The sequence below is a fragment of the Mixophyes fleayi genome, chromosome 6 (assembly GCF_038048845.1).
Source record: "Mixophyes fleayi isolate aMixFle1 chromosome 6, aMixFle1.hap1, whole genome shotgun sequence".
Taxonomy (NCBI): domain Eukaryota; kingdom Metazoa; phylum Chordata; class Amphibia; order Anura; family Limnodynastidae; genus Mixophyes; species Mixophyes fleayi.
The window spans coordinates 218,482,480-218,510,247 of record NC_134407.1 but is presented as its reverse complement, the minus strand read 5'-3'; the positions used below and the strand labels follow the sequence as shown (position 1 = coordinate 218,510,247).

Genomic DNA, 27,768 nt, shown 5'->3' with positions numbered 1-27,768 from the left:
AAAACAGTCTTCTGGGGGAAACACTGAAAACGAGACTAAAAGGGTGGTGAGAGATACCGAGATCATGGTCTGTGAAGAAGTATTGTACAATCCTGAACTTGAAATGGTGATTTTGTGATAGTCTATTACACTATCAAAGGGTGGAGCTGTCGAAGTCAGCAAATTGGATAAAGTCATTTCAATTATTATCGAGCAAACTTGGTTGTCTTTGTTTGAAAAGATGCGTAGAGCACGCTACGGCGTGGAAGGGCGTACCCAGCCGCAACACGTGGCAACAAAAGTTTTTACACTTTTACACATAATTGCGCAAATGCACACCTTTGTAAATAGTACACATTAATTGTAGTTACAACACATAGTTATTAATGTCGAAATATAGTAGTATTCATGTTTAATATTAAAAGTTATATGCATGTTAGTAAAACATATGGTTCAGGTTAAAGAAACTATGTCATGTCTGGTATCATTTTAATCCCCTATTCAAGAGATCGCACATTGCATACTCTAGTTAGCGATGTTAGGTAATACTGACTATAAAATGCTAATAGACTAGTTGAGACTGGATTCTTGCCGGGAAAGTCAGAGCACATCCCCTGGGGAGATGACCCTCACCTTTGGATATTTTGGTTTGAACTAGCCTATGATCTGCAACACCCTGGACCCTCCTGAAACCTGGACCAATAGAAGCAAGCCACATCATCTGCATTGTTTCACTGTATTTCTGACTGCATATAAGCAGGAGCTCTTCATCTAGTGAGCAGTCACCTTTGACCACAGACCAGACTGGATCCAGAGCGCCTGCGATAAGTAACGGCTGTACTTATTATTATTTCACATGAACTATTCTGCTACTTTTTGAGAATAAATATTTGTGCGTTGGAAACACAAATCGACATTCGACAATCAATATTGGATAGCGACGAAACGTGCATAACACTTCTAATATGAAGAAAGCTTTTGACTCAGGCAATCGGTCCTTATAGTGGTCATCTGTTTTTACAGGGGGTTAAAGATGATCAATAGGAAGGGTCCAAGCCTTCTAAATCCATAGATTTAGGAAGAAAATAGGATATTTATACTTACATAAAATCTGTTTCTCTTAGATCATTGGGGGACACCGGAGACATTGCGGTAGAGTAGGGAAATAGACATTGGGCCCTTTACGAAACATGTTAACTATCCCTAGCTCCTCCACTCTATATCCCCCTTCCTGTTTAGGCTTCAGTTTATGTTTAACCAAGCCCCACATTAAAGGGGACAATAGAGAGAAAAACAACAGAGAAAAACGGAAACAACAACATGCTCTTGAACAAAATCACATGTCACACAAGAGGAGAAACTAGAGCGCTAACGGGTAGGAACGCTCAGAAGAAACGGTACGAAGCACCTTTATCCGAAAACCTGCATCCCCTGATGCAAACACATGAAAGCTGTATATCTGAGTAAACATGTGAACGGAGGACCAGGTGGCTGCTCTGCACATCTGCTTAATCGAGGCATCATACCGTGACACCTAGGAAGCACTCACCGACCAGTGGAGTGAGCCCAAAGATTATCTTGAACAGGCAGACTACATATATAATCCCCTGAGCAATAGTCACCTTAGAGGCTAACCAGCTTCTCTTGTGTGCATCAGAGGGGACCAAAATTTTCTCAGTCCTGCACATAACTTGGGTTCTGCGCACAAACAAAAGAAAAGCTCAAACCACATCCATAGAATGAAATAAAACTTTGCCCTCTACAGACCGACATTTGGTCAGCGCAGGGATGACAATATCCTGATTTATGTGGAATCTGGACACCACTTTAGGTAGAAATAAAAGATTGATTTGAAGAACCACCCTAATCTCATGAAAGACAAGAGGAGGAGACTTGCAGGATAATGCTGCAAGCTCTGAAACTCTTCTAGCTGAAGAAATGACCAAAAGACTTCCCCATCATAAATTTCAAATTCACCGTGTCCAAGGGTTCAAAAGAAGAATGAGAAGGTTTTCTGGACTGTCTGCGCTTGTTGTATGGTGTAGGTATACAGGATGGGCTGCCGTGCGGCTGGGGATCAGTGTGCGCTACATGAAAAAACAGTCAATATTTAACTTATGTGCAAAACAGAATACTAATTTGCACCCCTTGCATTTTAACATGGTTTTGTCCAGGTCGACTTAAATAAGAAGTTTCTTAAGTTAAGATCCTTAATGAATCAGGCCCATAGAGTGCACCAAAAGGAAAATATTTTGCTTTTTATGTACTCCAATTGTGCCTGGAATCCAGTCTCATGCTTCCTCAGCTAAACCTGGTCATCCTGGTATCCTGTTCCTGCTGTTTCTATGGACTAGTGCTAGCTGTTTTAACATTGACTGCTTTTAGTTTATACCTGTGTTCAAAATAGAGACACTCTGATTCATTACACTGCTCTCCGTGGTCTTCATACTGGGAACCGAGCTTTAGTGTCAGGATAGGTGTATTAACTCAAATAACCTGTGATCTCACAGCTTCAAGATAAATCACACACCCATAACCCAATTTACATGTAATAATATAGGTGGTTGTAGTGCTAGTATACAGCTTGGATCAAATAACATTAAGAGAATGTGATCATAACCGAGAACCACATATAAAAATTATTACTACTATTAGTGCACAGGGAGGATCATGGATGATGTCACGCAGAATCTCATCCCATTGGTCAGCTACAGAATCACTATGTTGACTTCACTTGTACTGATCTATAAGATTCGAGAGAGAGAGAGAGAGAGAGAGAGAGAGTGTGTGTGTGTGTTGGTCAGATCTCTGGGCTGGCTATGAAATGATCTAAAGAGGAGAACAGAAGTCTAATAGGGGCTGATGGTTCCTGATCCCCGCACTGAGCAGATCATTCCTCATTAGTTTGCACAGAAAGAGCAGGGTGTAGAATAAGAAATTCATGTAGTACTCACCTGTGCGGATATCTGTAGGGATTTCCTGCTGATCACCACTCACATATGTTTCTTCTTCTCCCTTTATATCTTCTGCCTTAATATCAGCCAGGTTATCACCCTAAATGACCCACAAATCAATAAAATACTACTTTAATAATGTCTGATTAAATTATTTCTGATAAACCAGAAGAATATCAGTGTATAAAACACACACAGCTGCCCTACAGATCATACAGTGAAGTCACTTTGGTATTTGGTGAGACCCTACACCCTACTGTCAAAGATATTTTATTTTGGATGAAGACAATTTATTAATGTGAAAATATTTAGATTAGTTTATCTTATTTTAGTATATCATTAATATTTGATGTTGTTTTATTACGTATTATGGATCTTTGCATGAGAGCTGATGAGAGGGATATGAACAGGAATGAAGGAGTTAATTCAAAGAACAGATGTTTCTAATCAGAGTTGATGAACAAAGAGTTGCACGAATTTCTCCAGTCTCCATTGCATCTAGGGGAGCCAAAAGGATCAAGATACGCCTATATACTTTCTCAGCCAATTGTAATATGACATTTGTAAATTGTAGTACAACCTACTTTTATTGGTACTAAAACTGTCTGGAATGTGAACAGACAGAATTTTCATAGACTGAAAATGAGAGTGATATTATCACAGTACAAGCTTTTCTTTAGTAAATAAACAATGATATAATTTTATTCTTAAAGTTTCTGTTGCTGAAGAAATTAAATTATTACTTTAACACTACCTACCTGATAGCCTTGTGGGGTAATATGATTTTCCTCTGTACAATCGAGTGAAAAAAGTGGACGGAGACATCTGTCTGGAGTGTTTCTGTTACTGGATCCATCTGTAGGTGACACATTGTGATTGAATACATTGTTTTTAAGTGACTTACTGTGTGCATTGCATAAGAGAAGGCAAAACTTCATTAAATAATAGTCTACTCTTACCCCATGACATGAGGGTCTTGTGATTCTCCATGATCACGTCCTTGTACAGACCACTGTGTCCTTCTAAATACTCCCACTCCTCCATGGAGAAATAGACAGTGACATCATCACACCTTATAGGAACCTGACACAAACAATGATACAGTCATCACCCAGACACATCCCCTGGTGTTACAATATAATGTCCCATTCCCAGCAGTCACCTCTCCAGTCAGCAGCTGAATGATCTTGTTGGTTAGTTGCAGGATCTTCTGATCATTGTTTTTCTCATGTATCAGTAAGTGAGGTGGAGGAACTGTGACTTGGGCAGGATTCTGGGTCCTGGTCAATCTTTCTGACACATGGAGATGGCTACTGGGTATCACACGCTCATCGGATGTCTTTTTCACTACTATGTACTCCTGTGTATTGAGGGATACATCAATAAAAAAGTAAATGAAAAAAACACACCAATTCAGAGTTGCTATTTTTAGGGTTATTATGCAAAAAGTACAAGTAACAGTCTCCTCTGAAAGTACAGTGAATATCTGAGATGGGCACAGCTCCTGTCATCTTCAGTGGACCCACCAATCTGTGTCCTCTCTCTCTATGGCCAACCCCCCAGATGAATCACCTGCTTTGGACAGATTAGTGCAAACAGCAAGATGACGTTGTGTTGGGAGCTGGAGGAAAACAGAGGACTAAGAGTAGCCGGTCCACTGAAGATGACAGGAGCTGCAGGAGAGGTAAGTTGTAAGTTTCTGATATAACTGTTCTATAAAGGATGTCACAGAATCTCTCACCTCTCCAGTCAGCAGGTAGATGATCTCCAGGGTGAGATTTAATATCCCATCAGTAATATGACTCCGGTCCTTGTCCATCTTCAATGAATCAGTGATTTATATAGGACGTGTCTCATCCACACGACTAATAAAAAGTCTGTTTTTTCTCACAACTCAAATTTCTAGGAATAAATATAATAATTAGAATTAACATCACAGAATAGACATGTAACATATTGAAATATAAAACACTGGGTGACCATTGTTTCCCAGAAGTTCCTGTGATCAAGCTTCACAAGACAGCTCAAAGACCTTCACACGATACTGTATTGATAAAGGTTAAACTACCACTACGTGTAGCCAGGAGGTTTGGTCCTCCCAGACACCTCTTTGGTGCAATTTGCTCTACTTGAAATCTGTTACAAATGTATGGATGTTTGGGATTTTCATTCAAAATGGCATCTGATCCTTTTCAAGTTCTGCTATCACTATACACAAGTCACACTGATATCACACACCTGATCACTATACACAAGTCACACTGATATCACACACACCTGATACACACTGATCACAATACACAGGTCACAAACTTACCACTACACATAGTATACTATACAAAAGACAAAATCAACATCATTCAACAAGATATTCCCTTATGCTGGATCCCTCACACATCACCCACCTTCTCCTCAATCAACCCTCAGTTCATTCTCCCCAGTAACTGTGCTTGAAGTCTCAGCACCCATCTCTTCATCTTACCCTGCTTCTCCGCTCCCTCTCCCCCACTGCATGCCCCCCTCTAGCTCACGTCTTCAGCCTCTCCCTCCCCAATGGCACATTTCCATCCTCTTTCCAACACTAATACTAAAGAAACCATGTAAGTGACTCACTTTCTCTTCTACTCCTAAAATGGCTACCTAGTGGAGATGTGGTCCTGGCGGGCCTAACTTTTATCTGAGCATGTCTGGAACAGAGTAACAGAGAGAGACACAGAGAACAAGAGACAGAGAGAGACACAAACACACACACACACACAGAGGGAGAGAAACGGAAAGACACACATATAGTAACAGAGAGATAAACACCACAGTGACTGGCTGAGGAGGGAACCTCAGCCATAAAATACATTTGCATTTGTTCTGCATCCACTAAAGAAAAGTGATAAGCGGCCTAGTGCCTACTGATTAGAGGGGGGCCAAGAAGTGAGGCGATGCCACCAATAATCCACTGATCAGTTTACACAGGTCACACAACTATCAGTCACCTAATACACAGTGACCATTATATAATTGTGATTGTTGCAGGTTAGGTGGTGCTACTTTACTATTGTGTTTCCTTCAAGGACTTAGGATTAAGTCCATTTTTTTTAAAAAAAACTTTTTATTGTACAGATATTATATATTACAATGATCGATACAGTTATGCAGTAAATATATAAACTGTACAAAAAAGAATTTTAACAATTTAAGAGGGGAAAGAAATAGATAGAAACGGATATAGAGGGGGGGCGGAGGGGCGAGGCGAACATGAGAGAGGGTAAGAAGGTTTTAAGTGGGGGAAGGAGGAGGAGGGGTGAGTTGTGGAATATGAAAATAGAAGTTCAAGCATGGATCAAATGCATCAAATCAGCATTCAATAAACCGTATTACATTTTTATTCTTAAAGATTGTGTGTAACGTAACATGAGATATTGTGAAAGTAAATGAGAGTAGGAGAAGGAGGAAAAGCGGGAAGAAGGTATAGGGGAACAAGGCATACAAATTCCTTTTTTTGCCGAAGGTATACAATTGGCATTACATAACATATTGGCATACTATAACATACTTTCTCCCTCTGGAGTTATAATAACATCACAACCATCTCAGGAATGACCATTTAGTGATCTCAAATACCTGCATAATGTGAGATTTTGTATAACTATCCAGTGTTTCTATATACACACCCCACTTGGTATGAAATTTCTTGACCCCCTTCTCCAAGTCAGAGAAAGTAGCGTGTATCAAAATAGAGGGTATTTAACAATTACGTCCTTAATTCCAGTACTGTCGTAGATGTAGACGAAGTCAACCTGCCCTGGATAGCATTTTTAGCTAATGTTAAAACAACTGTTATTACAGGGTTAATCTGAAGATCTCTCAGACTGTCCTTCCACACATCAAAAACAGCAAACAAGCACGCTTCATAATGAGGACGTAACTTTAGCTGAAAGGTAAAATTCAGAAAGACAGTCAATGCATTCCAAAATTAATTTAGCTATTTAGAGGCACGACCATGAGTTATATATCAATGTAGCATTGTTTGTCTTAGATTTAGGGCAAAGACCTGATTCAGACTCCACCATATGGCTTCTTTGTATTTGAGAAATATATGCTGTACTAATAGTCTTAACATAAATTTCCTGAAGTCTTGCTGAATGAAGAGCTATCATAGTATGATCTATATGGGCCAAAAATTCCTCCGGGCTGCGAAGATCCGGAAGATCTCGTTTCCAGGACTATGTTAATCAGATCTGTATATAGGTATCTAATTTTGACATTAAAGATTCGGAAAAACCCTAGTATAGATTCAAGATTGACTGGTGTGTTATCACTTATCGGTATTACCGCTCTTTGTTTGCTTGTGGCAGATCTGTAGGTAAATGTAGAAATTGGTATGTGGAAACGAGGATTAAGTCCATTCTTAATGGAAGTGACTTTTGCCAGGGCAATTTTATTTCTTCACCATGTTTCAGCCCTTTATTAGATGAACATTAAGGACCTGATTTATCAAAACATGTGTGACAGACCCGGGCCTTATATTGAGAATATCCTGCCAACCCGGTCTGTCCTCAGTGGGCCAACTGAACAACCATGGCCCACTCTGTTATTAAATGCTGCCCGGTGGCCAGATCTGTTATTGCTGTGGTGTCCAGAGAGGGAGGGGAGAGGCAGCTCACAGGAAGTGTGAATCAGCTGTGGAACCTGTGACATCAAAAAGTAGTGGCACGGGTTAAAAAGAGGAGGGTCAGGACCTTATCTAAAATCAGGAGGGGGTCTCTCCCTGATTGCTAACTATTGTTCTAGCAAGTCTGCAACACAGTCCGAATGGCACCATCACCGCAGGGGGGAGACCACTGATGTCATGCACTATTTCCAACATTGTTACCACCCAAACTCTCCACACCACCAGTCAGAAGAGGACAATGAGTGGGGGGTTGTGGAAGGGACAAAAGGGAGCTGTCTGGGGGAGGGGGGGAGGTTGTTGGAGAATCTTGAGACAGTGAGGACTTGGACTGTTGGAGATTAACCGTATTCTCGCAGGGCCTTAAAGGAATGCTTAAGGCAGGAGCTTCTTGTCAGAGATCGGACAGTGTACCTCTAGGACTGATTCTGTTACCACTCCATCGGGAGACACTCGCAGATTCTGGGGAATTGGTGAGCCTACATCGGTAGGGAGACTATACCCAGGGTCCCACCAAGCAGGTGGAGCGTTGGCCGAGCGGCTGGGATCAGCAAGATACACAGACCCACCTTAAGGATCAGAAACCGTGGCCCACTTGGATTGTCAGCTGTGGATTTTATTACCAGGAGTTTGGGCCTGCTAGGACTCTGTGCTTGGAGGTAACCTGCTGGGGACTTTGTTGGGGAGTTTTTACTTGCACTGGTGATTTTCTGACACTTGATATATTTGGTGGGGGAACAAGTTTCTCCTTGGGGAGCACTGTTGTATTTTACTAAGTGTGTACACTTTGTTTAATAAAAGGGATTATTATTTCTTTCCTGTCTCCTTACCTGTGTGACCTGTAAACCTAGAGGACAGGGTATCTAGTGAGCTTTGGTTCTAACCCCGGTGTCCTCACAACAGGCATAATGAGCGCAACCGGCGTTTAGTAACTAACGCACATATTTCGGCTTTGCGCACACCCAAATTTATCAAGGCAAGTGAGAAATGTGATTTTGCTTAGCTGATACCATTTTGTTGCCTGATAGCCATTTTGTTCTCTTATAGCTTAAAGACAGATTAGATACAGCTATTTTGTAGGAGTTGTTCATTGTTTGCAGGAGACTGTGCTCATGACCTTGAATATAGCAGACAGGAGATAAGCCAACTCCCCCCTGGGGAGTATTCCTGTGTGAAAATGAGAGACTGTAGTAACATCTGTGTGAAGGGAGCATGAGTGGTTAAAACCTTTTTGGGTGTAGTTTTCTGTAATACGTGATTTTTGCTATATAGATATGGACTTGTAACAATAAAGCAGAGGTAATTGTACACGCAAACCTTGCAGTGTCTTTAATTCTCTCTAGCTGATGAGCTCATTAATTATAAACTGACACTTACAGGTGAACAATCTGAATTAGATTCGACACAAGGATCTGAAGACACGTGTACTGTTGAATTCAGGGGTAGGTCTGTTGTACTCTAATACACAAGACACTCTGTGATACGTCCAAGCTTATGTGGATTATAAATTCGTAAAAAAACGCACATAAAAAAAAATGATATATAACTAATTAATGTCACCAGATAAAAATAAAGGCATCATTGATTAAACAGGTAAAAAAAAAAAGGGGGGGGGGTATTTTTTTCTCATGAAATACATTTATTAGTATGTTATTAATGTCTACTGAACATAAAATACAGTTTTACAGTTGCTCCTGATTGCAAACACATGTTATATCATACATAGGAGACTGTCATCACTACCGCTCAGGACTTAGATTAGCCCTGTAGCTGGAGCAAGAGATACGGCAGAACAAGTAACTTTGAGATACTCAGCGCTTGACTTGGACGTTGCTGCGTGCGCTTGAGTTTGGCACGTCCCTACTGTACACTGACTACAGCAAAACGCCCATTCCCTGCCCACTCCCTGAAATCGTAGGCTGAAGTAAGTGCCCTTTGTATTAGAAGGCGGATGGGACAGGGCTTCGCTTACTGGCGTATGCCCTGGTTCTGGGTATGCACAGAGTGATTTAGCGTACGATACGCTTAAAATCGGCAGATACGTGTCTTGATGAATCAGGCCCAAAGTATTTGTATTCTTCACACAAAAGCATCCCCAGCTCATTCCACGTTTCATCATTTAACAAAAAGTAATTTGTTATCTATTCTATATATTATATGTTATTCGTCTCCACAACCACTCATTAGCAAGTTAATATTTGTTAGCAACAGCTGTTGTAATAGGACACTATATTCTGCTCAACCTGTATTATAACAGGAAACCAGAGTCGTCTTCACCAGTATTATAAGAGGAGGCCACAGTCTGCTCCACATGTACTATAACTACAACACACTGAATCTGCTCCACCTGTATAAGAGGAAACCTTTTCTACGTGTATTATAATAGCATGACACTAGAGTCTGCTCCAACTGTATTATAACAAAACACCATAGTCTGCTCTAAATTAAATAATATAAATGACACCAGATTATGTTCCAACACGAGGCTGAAGTTAGCTTTTTATTCAGAAAACGTTATATGGGTTAGGGCATGAAATCAGGTGACACAGTCACCATATTTTATAATTTTGACTCATTAGCTGTAGTTTTGCAAGGGTTAAATCCCATTGGACCAGACAAAAAGCAAGTGGTTTGTATGTACCTGACCCACCCTCTGTTGGTTCACACTATCACGTGTTTGGCCTAATGGGATTTAACCCTTGCAAAACTACAGTTAATGATTCAAAATGATAAAAAATAATGACTGTGCCCACTTTGCCACCTGATTTCACGCCCTAACCCATGGATGGACCAGGATAAATACAATTGCAATTTGTGTAAGGGACATCCGTTAGTGTCAATCTAATGTTATATCAGTGATCCAACTTTATTTAATCCTTTAAATATAAAGTTTTCTGAATAAGAAGCTGGAACATGAATAAGAAGCTTCAGTCTCGTTGTTCTAACTGTGTTATAATAACAGGGCAGCAGTCAGCACACACGTATTATAGTACATATATAGTACAGGACGCCACAGTCTGCTCCACATGTACTATAACAACAAGACACCACAGTCTGCTCCACATGTACTATAACAACAAGACGCCACAGTCTGCTCCACATGTACTATAACAACAAGACGCCACAGTCTGCTCCACATGTACTATAACAACAAGACGCCACAGTCTGCTCCACATGTACTATAACAACAAGACACCACAGTCTGCTCCACATGTACTATAAAAACAAGACACCACAGTCTGCTCCACATGTACTATAACAACAAGACACCACGGTCTGCTCCACATGTACTATAACAACAAGACACCACAGTCCGCTCCACATGTACTATAACAACAAGACACCACAGTCTGCTCCACATGTACTATAACAAGACACCACAGTCTGCTCCACATGTACTATAACAAGACACCACAGTCTGCTCCACATGTACTATAACAACAAGACACCACAGTCTGCTCCACATGTACTATAACAACAAGACACCACAGTCTGCTCCACATGTACTATAACAACAAGACACCACAGTCTGCTTCACATGTACTATAACAAGACGCCACAGTCTGCTCCACATGTACTATAACAACAAGACACCACAGTCTGCTTCACATGTACTATAACAAGATGCCACAGTCTGCTCCACATGTACTATAACAACAAGACACCACAGTCTGCTTCACATGTACTATAACAAGACACCACAGTCTGCTTCACATGTACTATAACAACAAGACGCCACAGTCTGCTCCACATGTACTATAACAACAAGACGCCACAGTCTGCTCCACATGTACTATAACAACAAGACGCCACAGTCTGCTCCACATGTACTATAACAACAAGACGCCACAGTCTGCTCCACATGTACTATAACAACAAGACACCACAGTCTGCTCCACATGTACTATAAAAACAAGACACCACAGTCTGCTCCACATGTACTATAACAACAAGACACCACAGTCTGCTCCACATGTACTATAACAAGACACCACAGTCTGCTCCACATGTACTATAACAACAAGACACCACAGTCTGCTCCACATGTACTATAACAACAAGACACCACAGTCTGCTCCACATGTACTATAACAACAAGACACCACAGTCTGCTTCACATGTACTATAACAAGACGCCACAGTCTGCTCCACATGTACTATAACAACAAGACACCAGTCTGCTTCACATGTACTATAACAAGATGCCACAGTCTGCTCCACATGTACTATAACAACAAGACACCACAGTCTGCTTCACATGTACTATAACAAGACACCACAGTCTGCTCCACATGTACTATAACAACAAGACACCACAGTCTGCTCCACATGTACTATAACAACAAGACACCGCAGTCTGCTCCACATGCACTATAACAACAAGACGCCACAGTCTGCTCCACATGCACTATAACAACAAGACACCAGTCTGCTCCACATGCACTATAACAACAAGACACCACAGTCTGCTCCACATGCACTATAACAACAAGACGCCACAGTCTGCTCCACATGCACTATAACAACAAGACACCAGTCTGCTCCACATGCACTATAACAACAAGACACCACAGTCTGCTCCACATGTACTATAACAACAAGACACCACAGTCTGCTCCACATGTACTATAACAACAAGACACCACAGTCTGCTCCACATGCACTATAACAACAAGACACCACAGTCTGCTCCACATGTACTATAACAACAAGACCCCACAGTCTGCTCCACATGTACTATAACAACAAGACACCACAGTCTGCTCCACATGTACTATAACAACAAGACGCCACAGTCTGCTCCACATGTACTATAACAACAAGACACCACAGTCTGCTCCACATGTACTATAACAAGACACCACAGTCTGCTCCACATGTACTATAACAACAAGACACCACAGTCTGCTCCACATGTACTATAACAAGACACCACAGTCTGCTCCACATGTACTATAACAACAAGACACCACAGTCTGCTCCACATGTACTATAACAACAAGACACCACAGTCTGCTCCACATGTACTATAACAACAAGACACCACAGTCTGCTCCACATGTACTATAACAACAAGACGCCACAGTCTGCTCCACATGTACTATAAAAACAAGACACCACGGTCTGCTCCACATGTACTATAACAACAAGACACCACGGTCCGCTCCACATGTACTATAACAACAAGACACCACAGTCCGCTCCACATGTACTATAACAACAAGACACCACAGTCTGCTCCACATGTACTATAACAAGACACCACAGTCTGCTCCACATGTACTATAACAAGACACCACAGTCTGCTCCACATGTACTATAACAACAAGACACCACAGTCTGCTCCACATGTACTATAACAACAAGACACCACAGTCTGCTTCACATGTACTATAACAAGACGCCACAGTCTGCTCCACATGTACTATAACAACAAGACACCACAGTCTGCTTCACATGTACTATAACAAGATGCCACAGTCTGCTCCACATGTACTATAACAACAAGACACCACAGTCTGCTTCACATGTACTATAACAAGACACCACAGTCTGCTTCACATGTACTATAACAACAAGACGCCACAGTCTGCTCCACATGCACTATAACAACAAGACACCACAGTCTGCTCCACATGTACTATAACAACAAGACCCCACAGTCTGCTCCACATGTACTATAACAACAAGACACCACAGTCTGCTCCACATGTACTATAACAACAAGACGCCACAGTCTGCTCCACATGTACTATAACAACAAGACACCACAGTCTGCTCCACATGTACTATAACAACAAGACACCACAGTCTGCTCCACATGTACTATAACAACAAGACACCACAGTCTGCTCCACATGTACTATAACAACAAGACACCACAGTCTGCTCCACATGTACTATAACAACAAGACACCACAGTCTGCTCCACATGTACTATAACAACAAGACACCACAGTCTGCTCCACATGTACTATAACAACAAGACACCACAGTCTGCTCCACATGTACTATAACAACAAGACACCACAGTCTGCTCCACATGTACTATAACAACAAGACACCACAGTCTGCTCCACATGTACTATAACAACAAGACACCACAGTCTGCTCCACATGCACTATAACAACAAGAAACCACAGTCTGCTCCACATGTACTATAACAACAAGAAACCACAGTCTGCTCCCCCTGTATAATAATAAATATCATCACCTGCTATCAGACAACGCAATTTCTCCGCTCTTCTTCCTCCTAATCTACGTTGACCCGGAAGATACAATAGAATAAAAAAACAAACTTCCGGTGTTTGGAACGCAGACGGTGATCCAATGGGCCGCACGTACCGGAACTTGGGTAGAACGCACATACCGGAAGTCGGGTGGACCGCAAAACCCGAAAGTCGGTGGAACGCAAAGGCCGTACGTGTGTAACTTTGGATGAGAACAGGCAGTGACTGGCAGATATAGTATGATAGTCTTCTATATCCTCCTAAGAGCCGTATAATATCCCCTTAACATTCTCATAATGCCAACCTTCTTATTCTTATAGTGCCCACATTCATATCCTCATAGTACCCACATCATATCCTCATAGTGCCCGCATCATATCCTCATAGTGCCCGCATCATATCCTCATAGTGCCCACATACATATCCTCATAGTGCCCGCATCATATCCTCATAGTGCCCACCTTCATATCCTCATAGTGCCCCTTTCACATTCTTATAGTGCCCACATCATATCCTCATAGTGCCAACAAAGAACAATAAATTGAAGGAATTGGGCATCTGGTAAGGGCATAGTCTGTATATGATATGGAGGGAAGAGTGTATGTGGGTGTTCCATTTGCACAATGTCAGCTGGAAATATGTGATCTGTTATTTCACTTTTGCCTTTGGTGGTCTGACAAACACTTTCATATATTGTGCTGTTTCCTGGAATTCAACATTGTCATGTATACTTCTACCTACCAGGTGGCCTTAACCCCTTCAGTGCTAAGGACAAATCCCATTCGTCCTTGGCACTGAGGGAGTAATAAAATATTTTATTTACAAGCCCCCCCACAGGCATTTACTACTTGTGGTGCTAGGGAAGGCACAAGAATCTACCACATCCTGGCTTCACTCAGAGTCCCCACTTACAAAGGATGTGGCCGCTTAGTAGTTGTTTTTTGGTGATCACATGTGATGTGGGGGTTGTATTGGCCAGATCTCTCCCAATTTTAAAAATGGGCTACACATATTGTTTCTACACATCTTATGCATTTCATTGAAGACCATACAAACTAAACAAAAAATGTCCAAAACATAATTTGCAAGTGCAGATTTTATTATGAAAACATGTCCATGGTACCATGCTTTTTGTTGTTTTGGAAAGGTAGATTGATTTCAATGGAATAACCAAGTATTTCTTGGTGGTGTTTAGAAAAAACACACATTTGTTTTGTTCCCAGTGGAACGTATTTTCAAATAATACCAGTGATTTATTGAGTGAATAGAAGAAACTACTAGCAATAAAACAAACAACAATTAAGTGATTAATTGTATATATTTAGCCTCAGTTGTTTAAACAGTGATCACAGTCCAGGGAGCCCCTCTGTCATCGACACCTGAACTCATTATGGAGCAGTAGTCTGGACACCGTCACTTCTGGTCCCAGGATGAGGCTGCTTTGTTCTTGTTAAGCTCATTCATATATAGAAATTGTCTGGACAGTGGCTCCTGGACTGTGACCATATAAGGCAATAATATAAACATACATATATAATTCACTTAGCCAGAGCCATAACCAGGCAGGTGTGGGAGGTGCCGTCGCGCAGGGCGCAGTCCCAAGGGGGCGCAGTGGCCGACTGCACCTGCCCCTGAGGAGACTGAAAAAAAATAACAGACCTCAGAAATAGACTACCGGCCGCACGGCGCATCCAAAATCGCGGCCGGCACCTGGCTCCTCCCCCTTCGGAACTCTGCCCTCTGCGTCTGATGTCATGACGTTGCTAGGCAGCAGAGGAACAGAGAGGAGCCAGGCAGCGACGGCTGGACAGGATGAAAGACAAAAAAGGTAAGCTTCAAAAGAGGGAAAGGGGGATGTATGCTGCTATTAGGGAGGAGGGGCATGTATGCTGCTATTAGGGAGGGGGGATTTGTGCTCCTATTATGGAGGGGGGGTGTGCTGCTATTATATAGGGGGGGGTGTGTGTGCTGCATGCTGCTATGCTTAATGAGGGAAAGGGGGTTATGCTGCCACAATGTGTCAGGGAAGGGGAATGTATTAATATAATGTGTGATATGAGGGTAGGGAGGTTGGGTGTCTTAGTACATGGGTGGGAGGTAGGCTATTAATTTAATGGTGACGTTTGGGTGGGGGCTAATTATTTAATAGATAATATTTTATTTGTGGGCTGCTGGTGGGTCAATTTAATTTATTGATGGGGCTTTTTAAATAAATGGTGGGGTCTATTAATTTAAGGTGAGGAGACCGGACCTTTAATCTAACGCTGAGGTGGTTTGGGGCTATTAATTAACTGTGGGTCTGAGTTTGATGAGGAGAGCTATATATTAAATGTGAATATAAATTATTTATTTCCGGGGATGGTTGTATGAAATGGTTATATTTATTAAATGTAAATGCTATTTAATTTATTGCTGGGGCTTGGAGGGAAGCAAATATGTTTATTTATTAAATAGGAATAATATCATTTTAATGTTGGGGCTAATTATTAGTTTTCTAAATTTCATGCACCAATTGTTTTTCAAAATAGGGCCCCCAAAATTCCAGGATCCAGATATTTCCTCTGCACTGAGGCCATGTTGTGCCGTCCCTGGACATCGTATGGTGAGTAATTTTTCAGAAACTACAGTTACACACACTGAGCACGCACACACAGGTACAGATACTGGGCATACATGCACTGGTACATACACTGGACACACACACACAGGGACAGACACTCTGGGCTCACACATTTACAGTCTTTTGATGAGACTGAAGAAGATAATGAGGGGGTTTAATGAATATGAATGAAATTAATTTATGACGTGGGGATTAATGATTAAACTGGATGAGGGAGTTAATGTTGATAGGGGTTTTATGATGATCCTGGAGTTAACAATTTTGAAGAGGGGTTCATTCATGATTAGGGGTTGGTATTGTGAGGCAGTCACTAAAATGCTCTTTGTATTATATGGGGTCACTAGGATGGTATCTGTATTGCAGTCACAAGAATGCTCTCTGTATTGTATGACGGTCATAGGAATGCTCTCTGTATAGTATGACGGTCATAGGAATGCTCTCTGTATAGTATGGCGGTCATAGGAATGCTCTCTGTATAGAATGGCGGTCATAGGAATGCTCTCTGTATAGAATGGCGGTCATAGGAATGCTCTCTGTATAGTATGGCGGTCATAGGAATGCTCTCTGTATAGTATGGCGGTCATAGGAATGCTTTCTGTATGGTATGGCGGTCATAGGAATGCTCCCTGTATTGTATGGTGGTCACAGGAATGCTCTCTGTATAGTATGGCGGTCATAGGAATGCTCTCTGTATGGTATGGTGGTCATAGGAATGCTTTCTGTATGGTATGGAGGTCACAGGAATGCTCCCTGTATTGTATGGTGGTCACAGGAATGCTCTCTGTATAGTATGGCGGTCACAGGAATGCTCTCTGTATAGTATGGCGGTCATAGGAATGCTCTCTGTATAGTATGGCGGTCACAGGAATGCTCTCTGTATAGTATGGAGGTCACAGGAATGCTCTCTGTATAGTATGGCGGTCATAGGAATGCTCTCTGTATGGTATGGCGGTCACAGGAATGCTCTCTGTATAGTATGGCGGTCATAGGAATGCTCTCTGTATGGTATGGCGGTCATAGGAATGCTCTCTGTATAGTATGGCGGTCATAGGAGTGCTCTCTGTATAGTATGGCGGTCATAGGAATGCTCTCTGTATAGTATGGAAGTCACAGGAATGCTCCCTGTATTGTATGGTGGTCATAGGAATGCTTTCTGTATAGTATGGTGGTCATAGGAATGCTCTCTGTATAGTATGGCGGTCACAGGAATGCTCTCCGTATAGTATGGAGGTCACAGGAATGCTCTCTGTATAGTATGGAGGTCACAGGAATGCTCTCTGTATAGTATGGTGGTCACAGGAATGCTCTCTGTATTGTATGGCGGACACTAGGAGGCTCTTTATATTGTATGTGTGTGTGTACATGTGTGTGTATATATATATATATATATTATTCATTTCGTGTGATGGTGATAAGGGGGCACAATGTGATAAAGATGGCTCCATGGCACGGTGTGATAAAGGAGAAACTGTGATGGAGGGCACAGTGGGATGAAGGGGCAGTGTGATACAGATGGTACCGTTACAATTATGTTTCAATTTGTTTCAGTGAGTTTTATTTCAAAAACCAATTAATTTTTTATACATCTAGCATGTGATAGCTGCATTTAAAGTACTTTGATTCTATGGAGGCTTATTACATAAAGATCCTTACAAAGCCAGACGGTGAAGAATAGGGAGGGAGGGGGTTTCAGTGCGGTCTAGAACTTGTAAAGAGCTAGCCACGCCCCCACAGTAGGTTGACCACACCCACTCGACGATTGTCACTCACACTTAGTTGGGGGGCACCGGTGCCGTCTCACCCAGGACACTAAAATGTCTAGTTACGGCACTGCACTTACCACAGCATGGTTACATCATCCAAGTAGAAACAATATAATATACATGGCATTATAGGTACATGATCACATAAAAAGCACAATATCTTAATCACCCTTACAATCCGCTCTTGCTTTTTAGTGATCTAAACACCATTATGAGTCCTGTTGTGTTAATTGGTAATATATTTGCTGTTTTGGAACAACATTTGTCAAGAAAGAAGGAAATGAATTTGATGATAACCAAAATTACTACCACTATGTCTATGATGTATAGAACACTATGCAATATTTCTCCAAACCATCCCATCATTCCAATAAACCAATTGGAAGGCTATAACCAGCTGAACCAACTACCATCTAGATCTTGTTCAGGCTGCTTAAATTTCTCTTTAAATTCTTCTTTTAATTGTTTAACTTTGAGTACATGTCCTGCAATTAAATCAGATAAAGTATCAGAGATATAGCTACAGCCGGCAGGGCCTACTATTGACATTACCCCCCTCGTGCTGCTGTTAGGTAGTTCAGTACCAAACTGTGCTGGATTAACAACTTTGCATGAAATCGCAGTGTCACTTAAATCCTGTATGATGTCCACGATCTCATCCGTTACATTATCAAATAACTTGGCAACAGCTTCTAACAGATGCATATTGTTCACAGAACCCCCACATATTGACAGAGTATTCCAGCTTGCTATTACCAATGCTGATAAATTAAATCATGACTGTGTTGTCTGTTAACAGCTCTTTTTTTGCATCATATGGTGTGACACTGCTCTTACATCAGTGGAGTCTTGTATCCAAGGAGCAGTGGACAGTAGAGCTAAATTACAAGTACCTGTACCTCCTTTAGGTAAGAACTTGTATGCCTGATGGCCCCACACATAATAAACCCTCTGGATAGCTTATATTGTCCTCTATTTACTATATCTTGTGTATAACATTGGTGTCCAGTATTAAAGTAATTCTATAGTTTTAAAATAAGCATTGCCCAATCAATTGTATGTGTTTCGAATGCACAAAGTGATTTATTGTAGCAGATGTAAATAGTCAACAATTCAATACATTATTATATTATGATAAAGTACAGTACAGCCAATACCAAAAGATAAGTACATACCAATGCTATCTCATGCGCTCGCTGCGCACCCACGGGACCCGGTGGACAGTATATCTGTTAGAATACTGTGTCAGAGTTGACTGAGGCTGGGTGTGCAGCTATGCTCATATATACACATTCAGTGTTACAGAGAACAATAGAGATGACGTAGTTTGTTTCTATAGGTCCAGACGTTGGGTGGCTCCAGGGTAAACAGGTCATAGGCTGATTCAATCTAAGGAATTCAAAGGTGGGGAGTTGTCTCTCCAGGGGGTCTGCTCCTTTCATAGCCAGCATCATATAAAAGGTTTATTCTCTAATATCAATAACTAAAGTATGCAATGTGCGATCTTTTCGCCGACTGCACCGGACAGCTGATGATGATTAGGGGATCAATATGATATCAGGCATGACACCTTTCCTATAACCTAAACCTTTAATAACACTAAAATGTACATATAATCATATTATATATATATATATATATATAGACTAATAATAAACCAAATATTATCTGCTCATAAATTACAGTGTAACGAAACCAATATGAATATGAATAAATAACTAAATGTTGTAATGAGAGTGTGTTCGTGCGTATTTTACCGTGCGATCGCACCACGCCACGTGTTACAAGGCGTACGGATCGCAATCGCACGGCAAAACAATATTAAACCAATATACTTTCGTTCATCCAATTATACGACTTTGACACCAGCCAGGAATGTCTTAGTCGATGCCCTGACAAAGTTTTAAGCGTCTCCAGATGCTTTAATCAATGTTTCTGCTATCAAAGTTGCACTGGTCATCTATGGTTCCAAAACTGTGCACCTGGGCTCCCTGGGGTGCCTCAGCGATCTCACAGGGGTGCCTCGGCCAGTGGTGAGCAAGGCGGGGGACTACTTGGTAATTATTTTGGCTTAGGGGTGCCTTGAAAAAATTATGGAGACCCTAAGAGTGCTTTGAACTGAAAAAGTTTGGGATCTGCTGGTCCAATACATATGCAGCTCTAACATACTTGCCTATAATATACCAGCATTTGCCGTGATTGAATATTGGAATGATGACTGCACAGTATAAGAACGCACTGACAGGTTCAGGTTACTTCTCTCTCTCGTTTAGACATTTTTCTAAATGCTGTAAATTGAGGATAGATTAGTGACAGAGAACATCTATAGTTATCAGACTAATCACCATAAAGGTTACATCATCAAATATTTGGATTAAATTATCACGGAACAACCGTTGGGCCAATCAGCATACAGACAGGTATCACAGCAACCCTCCCTGACGTCACGAAGTTCTCGAGTGACGTAAAGATTTAGGTAATGCACATGAGCCAACAAATAAAGATTGGTGAGTCCTGTTGAGGGCCTGTCTTCCTCCCAATACTGACATACAAAAGTTTATTAAGGATTGTATGTTGGAGGAAGAGAAGTCCTTAACAGATGATGATGTGGGCAGCACGGTGGCGTAGTGGTTAGCGTTGGGGTCATGAGTTCAATTCCCAACCATGGCCTTATCTGTAAGGAGTTTGTATGTTCTCCCCGTGTTTGCGCGGGTTTCCTCCGGGTGCTCCGGTTTCCTCCCACACTCCAAAAACATACTGGTAGGTTAATTGGTGCAAACAAATTGACCCTAGTCCTTGTCTGTCTGTGTGTCTGTCTGTATCTGTGTGTGTTAGGGAATTTAGTCTGTAAGCCCCGATGGGGTAGGGACTGCTGTGAGTAAGTTCTCTGTACAGCGCTGCGGAATTAGTGGCGCTATATAAATAAATGGTGATGATGATGATTGGGGAAAGGGAGTGGATTAGGTCTTATACATTACAGACAGGGACAGATGTACCTTATTCCAGACAAACATATGTTTGCATAATTACTTAATTACAATTCAGAGATAGAGTATATATTACGGCATAATGAAGGACTGATTCACCCTTGAGAAAGTCTCCTCTGAGATGAAATGCGTTGGAACACCTTTCTGACCATCCTTCACTCTGTACACAGGAAGTGGCGTGACGTGCATCCCAGTGGTACGCACACAGACCGCAAACTCATTTAACCACTCAGGAGACACTGCCGTTTGGGAAACATCTTTACGCTACGGTGAACTTGTCCGTTAGATCCTGCACACCTCTTCTGATCACTGCCTTCTCTCTATTGTGACTTTTTAACGCTACGTACTCCTTGCACTGTATGGTCTGTGATTGATAATATTAGTACCTACCTGCAGTTACTGGTCGAGTCTGGAACCCTCATCCTTTCTCCTTGTGTCCAGTTGCTTTTTGTACTTATCCAGGGTGCAATTTTTTTTTCCTTTTTTATGAATCATTAAAGTGAGTTTTTTCCATATATTGCCTCAATCCATTCCTAATGCAGCTTATTTTTGTGTTTGACTTAGTTGGGGGGTGTATATTTACACATAATTATACACGTATATTTTTACTTTGAACTCCCTGATACATGTCTCTATTTGTTTGAGGTATATGCATCCCTGGACTGTGGTCTCCATGAGAAGCTGAAAGAGACATTTCGATTGATTTTGTGATCTTTTTCAAGGACTTTTTATCAAGTTGTTTTTTGGGTCATCTAATATCATTTACTTCAGGACTTTGTGGACAATATTTGGACATACATCATCCTCTTCTTTCCTCTCTGGTTGATTTTGTGTTTTTTGGGCACATATTGCTTATGCATATTCCCTTGCAACCCACTTCATAAGGTCTTTGACACACCCTGACCTCACCCCCCCTTTTTTTCACTTGGGCATATTCATTGTATATGTATAACCATTATCTTATAACATTTACTCACTTGTATACAAGAACATATATTATTATTATTATTAGTATGATTTAACTTCTGTCCTTTATCCATACTGGCACAATTTCAGAATATTACTGTTTTTCTTTAGAGAATATTTAATTTTTATTTTATATAATTTCTTACATTACATTTGATGTTTTCCATTATCATTACTGCGACGCAATTGGGACATCTTTATTTATTTAACTGCTCAAGGAGGGATATCTTGGTGCCACTGCTGCTGCGGCAATATTGTTTAGACAGGGCTTGAGCACAGTGTGCATAAGCCATTCATCCATAGTTTGTTATATGTATTGTATTAATTTTAATTTATAGAACGTTTAAGATTGTAATCAGTTTTTTTATAAAATGTGGAAATAAATAGTTAAGGCTTAGCCTTTAAGGGTAAATTACCAATCACTTGCATAAGTCAGAGAGTGGAATGTGATGTAAAGGGTTAACACAATGGTGAATGACTCATACAAGCCCCACCCTGTTCTATAGATAACTTTAATACAATGACCACTGTTAGTACATTTCTATATGTTCAGTAAAAAAATAAAAACTGGTTGTAACTAGTCTGAAGGGGTGAGAAGAGGGTAGTTGGATTTAAAGTGTTATTAAGCAGCCAACACCTCAGCTAGCTTTACCTTCAATTGGAACATTGTCAAAAAAGCTGTGTCCAACAATTGTTGTCTGTCAGTCATTGTAAACTCACACCAGAACATAAAAGTTAATGTCCATCCTGTGGTAACCTATTCTGTACGGAAAGTGCTGGCTGTGCGGCAGGAGTCCTCACACAATGACATGGTGAGAGTAACAGACCTGTAACCTACTACACTTCTAATAGAGAAGAGTGAAGATGTAGTATTGAATTATGAATTTATGCTCCACATACCTCATGCAATGTCTGCATTCTGAAATTTGTCTCAAACAAGGCATGTCTCATTTGTTAGATACACCAAGTAGGATGTTGCCGTCAAGGCACCAGCAAACATCACTATCAAAAGATGTAACACACTCAATCTGACAAATTTGTGAGAGAAGGAAAATTTAGAAGAAATTAATTTTGATGATTGTGCAGCTACGCATAACTGTATGGAATATTTAAATCTAACATTCAGGGTGAGACCTGACATCAGCCACATTTTTTAAGTTGATGCTTACTTAATATTTTACACTGAAGGGAGCCGTCACAGACAGTGACAGGAGACTCGTGCACCGGACATTCTGAAGTAGATTATTATTATTATTAATTTTTATTTATAGGGCGCCACAAAGTATCCGTAGCGCTGTACAAGGACAAACAATGGCACAGTACAAGGTGAAACAGCACAGTACAAGTAACAGTAAGCACTATAACTCTGGAGGCTCAGGCACAGCAAGAAAGAGAGGGAGGGAGGGGAAAAGTGAGTACAGGCAGGTAACTATGGCCCAAGAGGGTGGGCACGGATGACAGGTTGAGAGTCACTGAGGGGTGCGGAGAGAAGCGAGAGGAGACAGAGGGCAGAGGGACTGAGAGGAGGTGAGCTGAGTAGCTGGAGAGCGCAGTTAAAAGTGATGGAAACAGAAGGTAGGAGAGCCCTGCTCAAAGGAGCGAACAATCTAAAGGGAGGGGAAGACAGACAGACACATGGATGAGACGGAGAGACGGGAGGAAGGGGGAGAAGGGAAGAAGGGATGAGAAAGAGAGGTAGCCGACCGGTGGGAGTTTAGGCATGAGACTGGAAGGCTTTAAGGAAAAGATGGGTTTTTAATGTTCGTTTGAAAGAGGACAGATTAGGGGAAGTTCTGATGGAGCGGGGGAGCTTGTTCCAATGGAGGGGAGCAGCGCGGGAGAAGTCTTGGATACGTGCGTGAGAGGAGGTAATCAGAGGGGAAGAGAGGCGACGATCGTTGGACGATCGCAGTGAGCGGGAGGGAGTGTGAATAGAGATAAGGTTAGAGATGTAGGGAGCAGTGGAGTTAGCAAGGGCCTTGTAAGTCAGAGTGAGGAGCTTGAAAAGGATTCTGTAGGGGAAGGGGAGCCAGTGAAGGGCTTGGTAGAGTGGGGATACAGAGGTGGAACGGCGAGAGAGGAAAATAAGCCTGCACTTCAGAAGCCAAATGATTAGGACCGCCACATTCGTCTCAATTAGCAGAAATAATAGCACTTGAAAAAGCCTGTAAATTAGCTGAAGGGAAATCCGTAAACATCTACTTTAATACCAGGTACACCTTTGGGGTCGTCCATGACTTTGAGGCTCTGTGGTGCCTTAAAATTTTCTTGACCGCAGCAAGCAGCAACCACACGCACAACACATACAAAGACTACTGACAGACATACCGTTACTGCGGGTGGTAGCTGTCATCAGATGTTAAGCAAACACACAACACTGGTCCAGTCTCTAAGGGCAACAGATGAGCAGATGAGGCTGCAAAGAGAGTGGCTGCTTCACCTGTGATTCAAAACAAGGAGCCTGACACTGATAACAATTCAAAGAAATTGCTGGTATTTCAAGCTCTCAGCACAAAAACTAATCCGAATGCAAGAAATTTGTTTCCAAAAGAAAAAGGCCCTCTGGAAGTTGAAGGGACGTGGAAGGGGTTATGTGGAGATAAAACGGGTAGGCCAGTATCTCTAAAAGCATACTTTCCGAGTTAAGCAGAAATGGCGCACGGGTTGACGCATTTGGGTAAATAAGGAATGCGCATTATAGTTAACACGTACTGGTATGCTCCTGACTTTTCCTCCCATCTCCCATGCTGATGAGAAAGCTATTTCACGCCTTACCTGTCTGAGAAAGAACACCGGGAAGGCTATACCAACCGAACCGTTACACATCCCTCCAATAGCTGGCCCTTTCCCGATAATTCAGATTGATTTCATATGGTATCCTCCTCATATGAATTTAAAGTACATGTTGGTATGCATTGATGTTTTCTAACTAGGTAGAGGCCTATCCAGCCACAACTAATACTGCTGTTTTTACTGCTAAAATTTTTGCATCCTTCAAATTAACAGAGAGAGACAATTGGATCCATTATACTCAACAATCTGGAAGAGGTTTGGGACAAAGCAAATTCGATAAAACAGCTCCATCACTCGTGAGCCTATTTCAAGAGATTTGAATAGCAGTGAGAGTAGATTGAGCCAAAAAAAGGACTGACTTTATCACTCTACCATGGAGCATCACATTTTTTCTCTTTCCTTTTTCGCAGTACCCAGTATTTTTGAGGTCATGTCATGCCCATGGAGTTCGGTTCTGAGGATTGGATTGATGATGGGGAGATGGAGGATGAATTGGTAGTTCACTCGGTTTGGCACCACGCTCTACTCAACTCAGGGGTCAATAAACGATCTGCTCACACTGGAGTTTGAAGCAATGTGAGGGGGTATTTTTTGAAGTGTACTGCATTTGTAAATATTGTGGCCCCCTAATAGAAGGTGCATCCAACGGTGTCAGTCTAACAGTAGCCTAGATTTTGAGAGACACCCGTCAAATCACTATCATGTTTTACTGGGAGGCATTTTAAAATCAGAGGAATTGCTGGGTGTGCTCCCATGTACCTCAGTGACAAGACAATGTAGGATTAGTCCCCATTCCATTAAATGTCTCTGAGGTTCTTGACTTACGGGAGGGAAGACCAACAGATGGAAACTATAATGTTACCAAGTCCCCTAATTTCAAACTTTGCCAATACCCAGTGGACAGGTCTTTGATATGTATAAATGTCACCAAACACTAAGAAACCTGCATATTAAGAAGTAGCGTGGCTCAATCAGACAATGCCCTACTCCAGGAGGGTTGATGGGAAACCAAATGATATCAGGATACATGTGTAAGTCTAGAAAAGCGTCAGTTGGTAAAATGCAAACTGGATTCTGTCAAGGGCCTATCCAGACCAATACTTGTTTTGAAAAGATGGGGACTCTAGGCTTGGGTATATTTACTAGAACTTTATGTAGCACTATTCAAAAAATTGACCCTAGTCTCTCCCTCTCTCTGTCTGTCTGTGTGTGAGTGTGTGTGTCTATAGTAGGGATTTTAGACTGTAAGCTCCAATGGGGCAGGGACTGATGTGAATGAGTTCTCTGTACAGCGCTGCGGAATTAGTGGTGCTATATAAATAAATGATGATGATGATGGTTACTCTGTATCCTATATTCTCCAAAGGATGTTTATTATGTCTGTGAGCAATATGCCTATAAATGGTAATTTCCAAAAACCAAGGGAGTATGTTTCATAGGAAGAATAGTCCCCAAGATCATGAAAAGATGCTTAGTATTCACAGCTCTACCCCACCTTCATATGTACACATACAGTACAAACACAGATTTATAAGAAGCATTGTACCCTGGGAGGAACCCCTAACTACAAAATTTAATATCAGAGACTACAGGATTTCAGTTTCTGGTAGCAATGGACATAACCTGCAATGGACATGACCTGGATTGCCTGGTGAACCCTGAATTTTAATTATATACATGCTCTGGCAGGACTGATAACCTAACCCAAATGTATGATGACAGTTCAGGTATAGGGGTAAGGAGCTGTAGGCCTATTAGAAAAAATTAGTACAACAGAGAAAGGTTTTCAACTATTTCACAGCTGTCTTTGGAGGATACTGTGCAACCTTAGTGTCACAAGATTAAAGCACTGGAAGTTATCTGCTGGTACTAGCACTGCTCTAGAGCGAGGTGTTGAGTCTAACGCACCTCCGGTCTTCACCGGAGACCCCCCAAGGAGATATGGAATTTGCTCTGGAAGATTCGCAGGTCACGGTCCTCAAACTAAGGCAACGGAGTGTAGAGGGTGGTCAGACAGGCCAGTTCGGTAACATTTAGACAGCTAGGATGCACCAGGGGAATTCAGAAGAATGGTTGTAGGCAAGTCTGGTTAATATGGTTCGGTCAGCACAGTTCACAGGGAGATCCAAGAGACTCTTTTGGTTCAGACCTTAGCATCTCCCGATTTTAGACCCTGCGCTTTAGGCTCTATTTTGTTAGCTTTAGCGTTACAACATTACCCTTATAAAGCCCATTATTTTGATAGTGGGTATTTAATTATGATATCTGTATATTAGACTTATGCTAGTAAGTTTGGGCTCTAATCCGTGAAGAAGTAGTGTATTAATGCTGAACCAATTTTAAATAATAGAATGCTCCTACTAGGGAAAGTCTGATCCTTAAAATACAATATGCATGACATTGATATTAAGTACGGATGGTTGCGATACCTACTTATAAACGGAGATCACTTTTTAGAGTGCCATATTAGCTGCCTTAACTCATTGTCTATATCACTCAGCTTGACAACGAGATAACTATTTATTAAAAGGGGAGACATCAATACTTAGTTACAGATACAAATGACTGGCATTTGAGAGGTTTTTAATATATATTAGATATACTCAATTTAACCAGTAGGATTCTGATATATCATCAAAGTCAAACAGCGGCACAGCCTAGCATTCATTTGCTAGTTTTAACAGTACATGATTTATTGGTTCAGAAATTATTTCATTTGTGGTTTTATTATTTCGCTAATTAACTTGATATGTAATATGATATGTAAGATTTAATAAACAAATAATTTATATATGTTCTTTGCCCCATTACA

General features: G+C 41.3%; 3 protein-coding genes across 6 annotated transcripts in view; 1 reads left to right on the top strand and 2 right to left on the bottom strand.

Annotated features, from left to right (window-relative positions):
- LOC142159947 (uncharacterized) overlaps positions 1–27,768 on the top strand; it is a 502,572-nt gene that overhangs the window by 196,496 nt on the left and 278,308 nt on the right. The gene's annotated exons all lie outside the window — the stretch shown is intronic.
- LOC142160632 (uncharacterized) overlaps positions 1–27,768 on the bottom strand; it is a 169,583-nt gene that overhangs the window by 77,984 nt on the left and 63,831 nt on the right. The window lies entirely within an intron of this gene.
- Positions 789–13,877, bottom strand: LOC142159979 (gastrula zinc finger protein XlCGF66.1-like). The gene is made up of 7 exons (XM_075214893.1): positions 13,812–13,877; positions 4,675–4,835; positions 4,096–4,293; positions 3,893–4,016; positions 3,692–3,789; positions 2,934–3,033; positions 789–2,723 (listed from the first exon to the last, which is right to left on the bottom strand). Exons 2-7 carry the CDS (start codon positions 4,750–4,752, stop codon positions 2,710–2,712), a joined length of 612 nt encoding a protein of 203 aa, XP_075070994.1. The 5' UTR covers positions 4,753–4,835; positions 13,812–13,877; the 3' UTR covers positions 789–2,709.

What these genes read in the sequence shown, in the direction of transcription:
- LOC142159979 (XM_075214893.1), bottom strand. Translation starts at nt 4,752, where the DNA reads ATGGACAAGGACCGGAGTCATATTACTGATGGGATATTAAATCTCACC. An exon ending in CAAGACCCTCATGTCATGGG is followed by an intron (nt 3,790 to 3,892) that starts GTAAGAGTAGAC and finishes TGTCACCTACAG; the next exon opens with ATGGATCCAGTAACAGAAAC. An exon ending in TTACCCCACAAGGCTATCAG is followed by an intron (nt 3,034 to 3,691) that starts GTAGGTAGTGTT and finishes TGGGTCATTTAG; the next exon opens with GGTGATAACCTGGCTGATAT.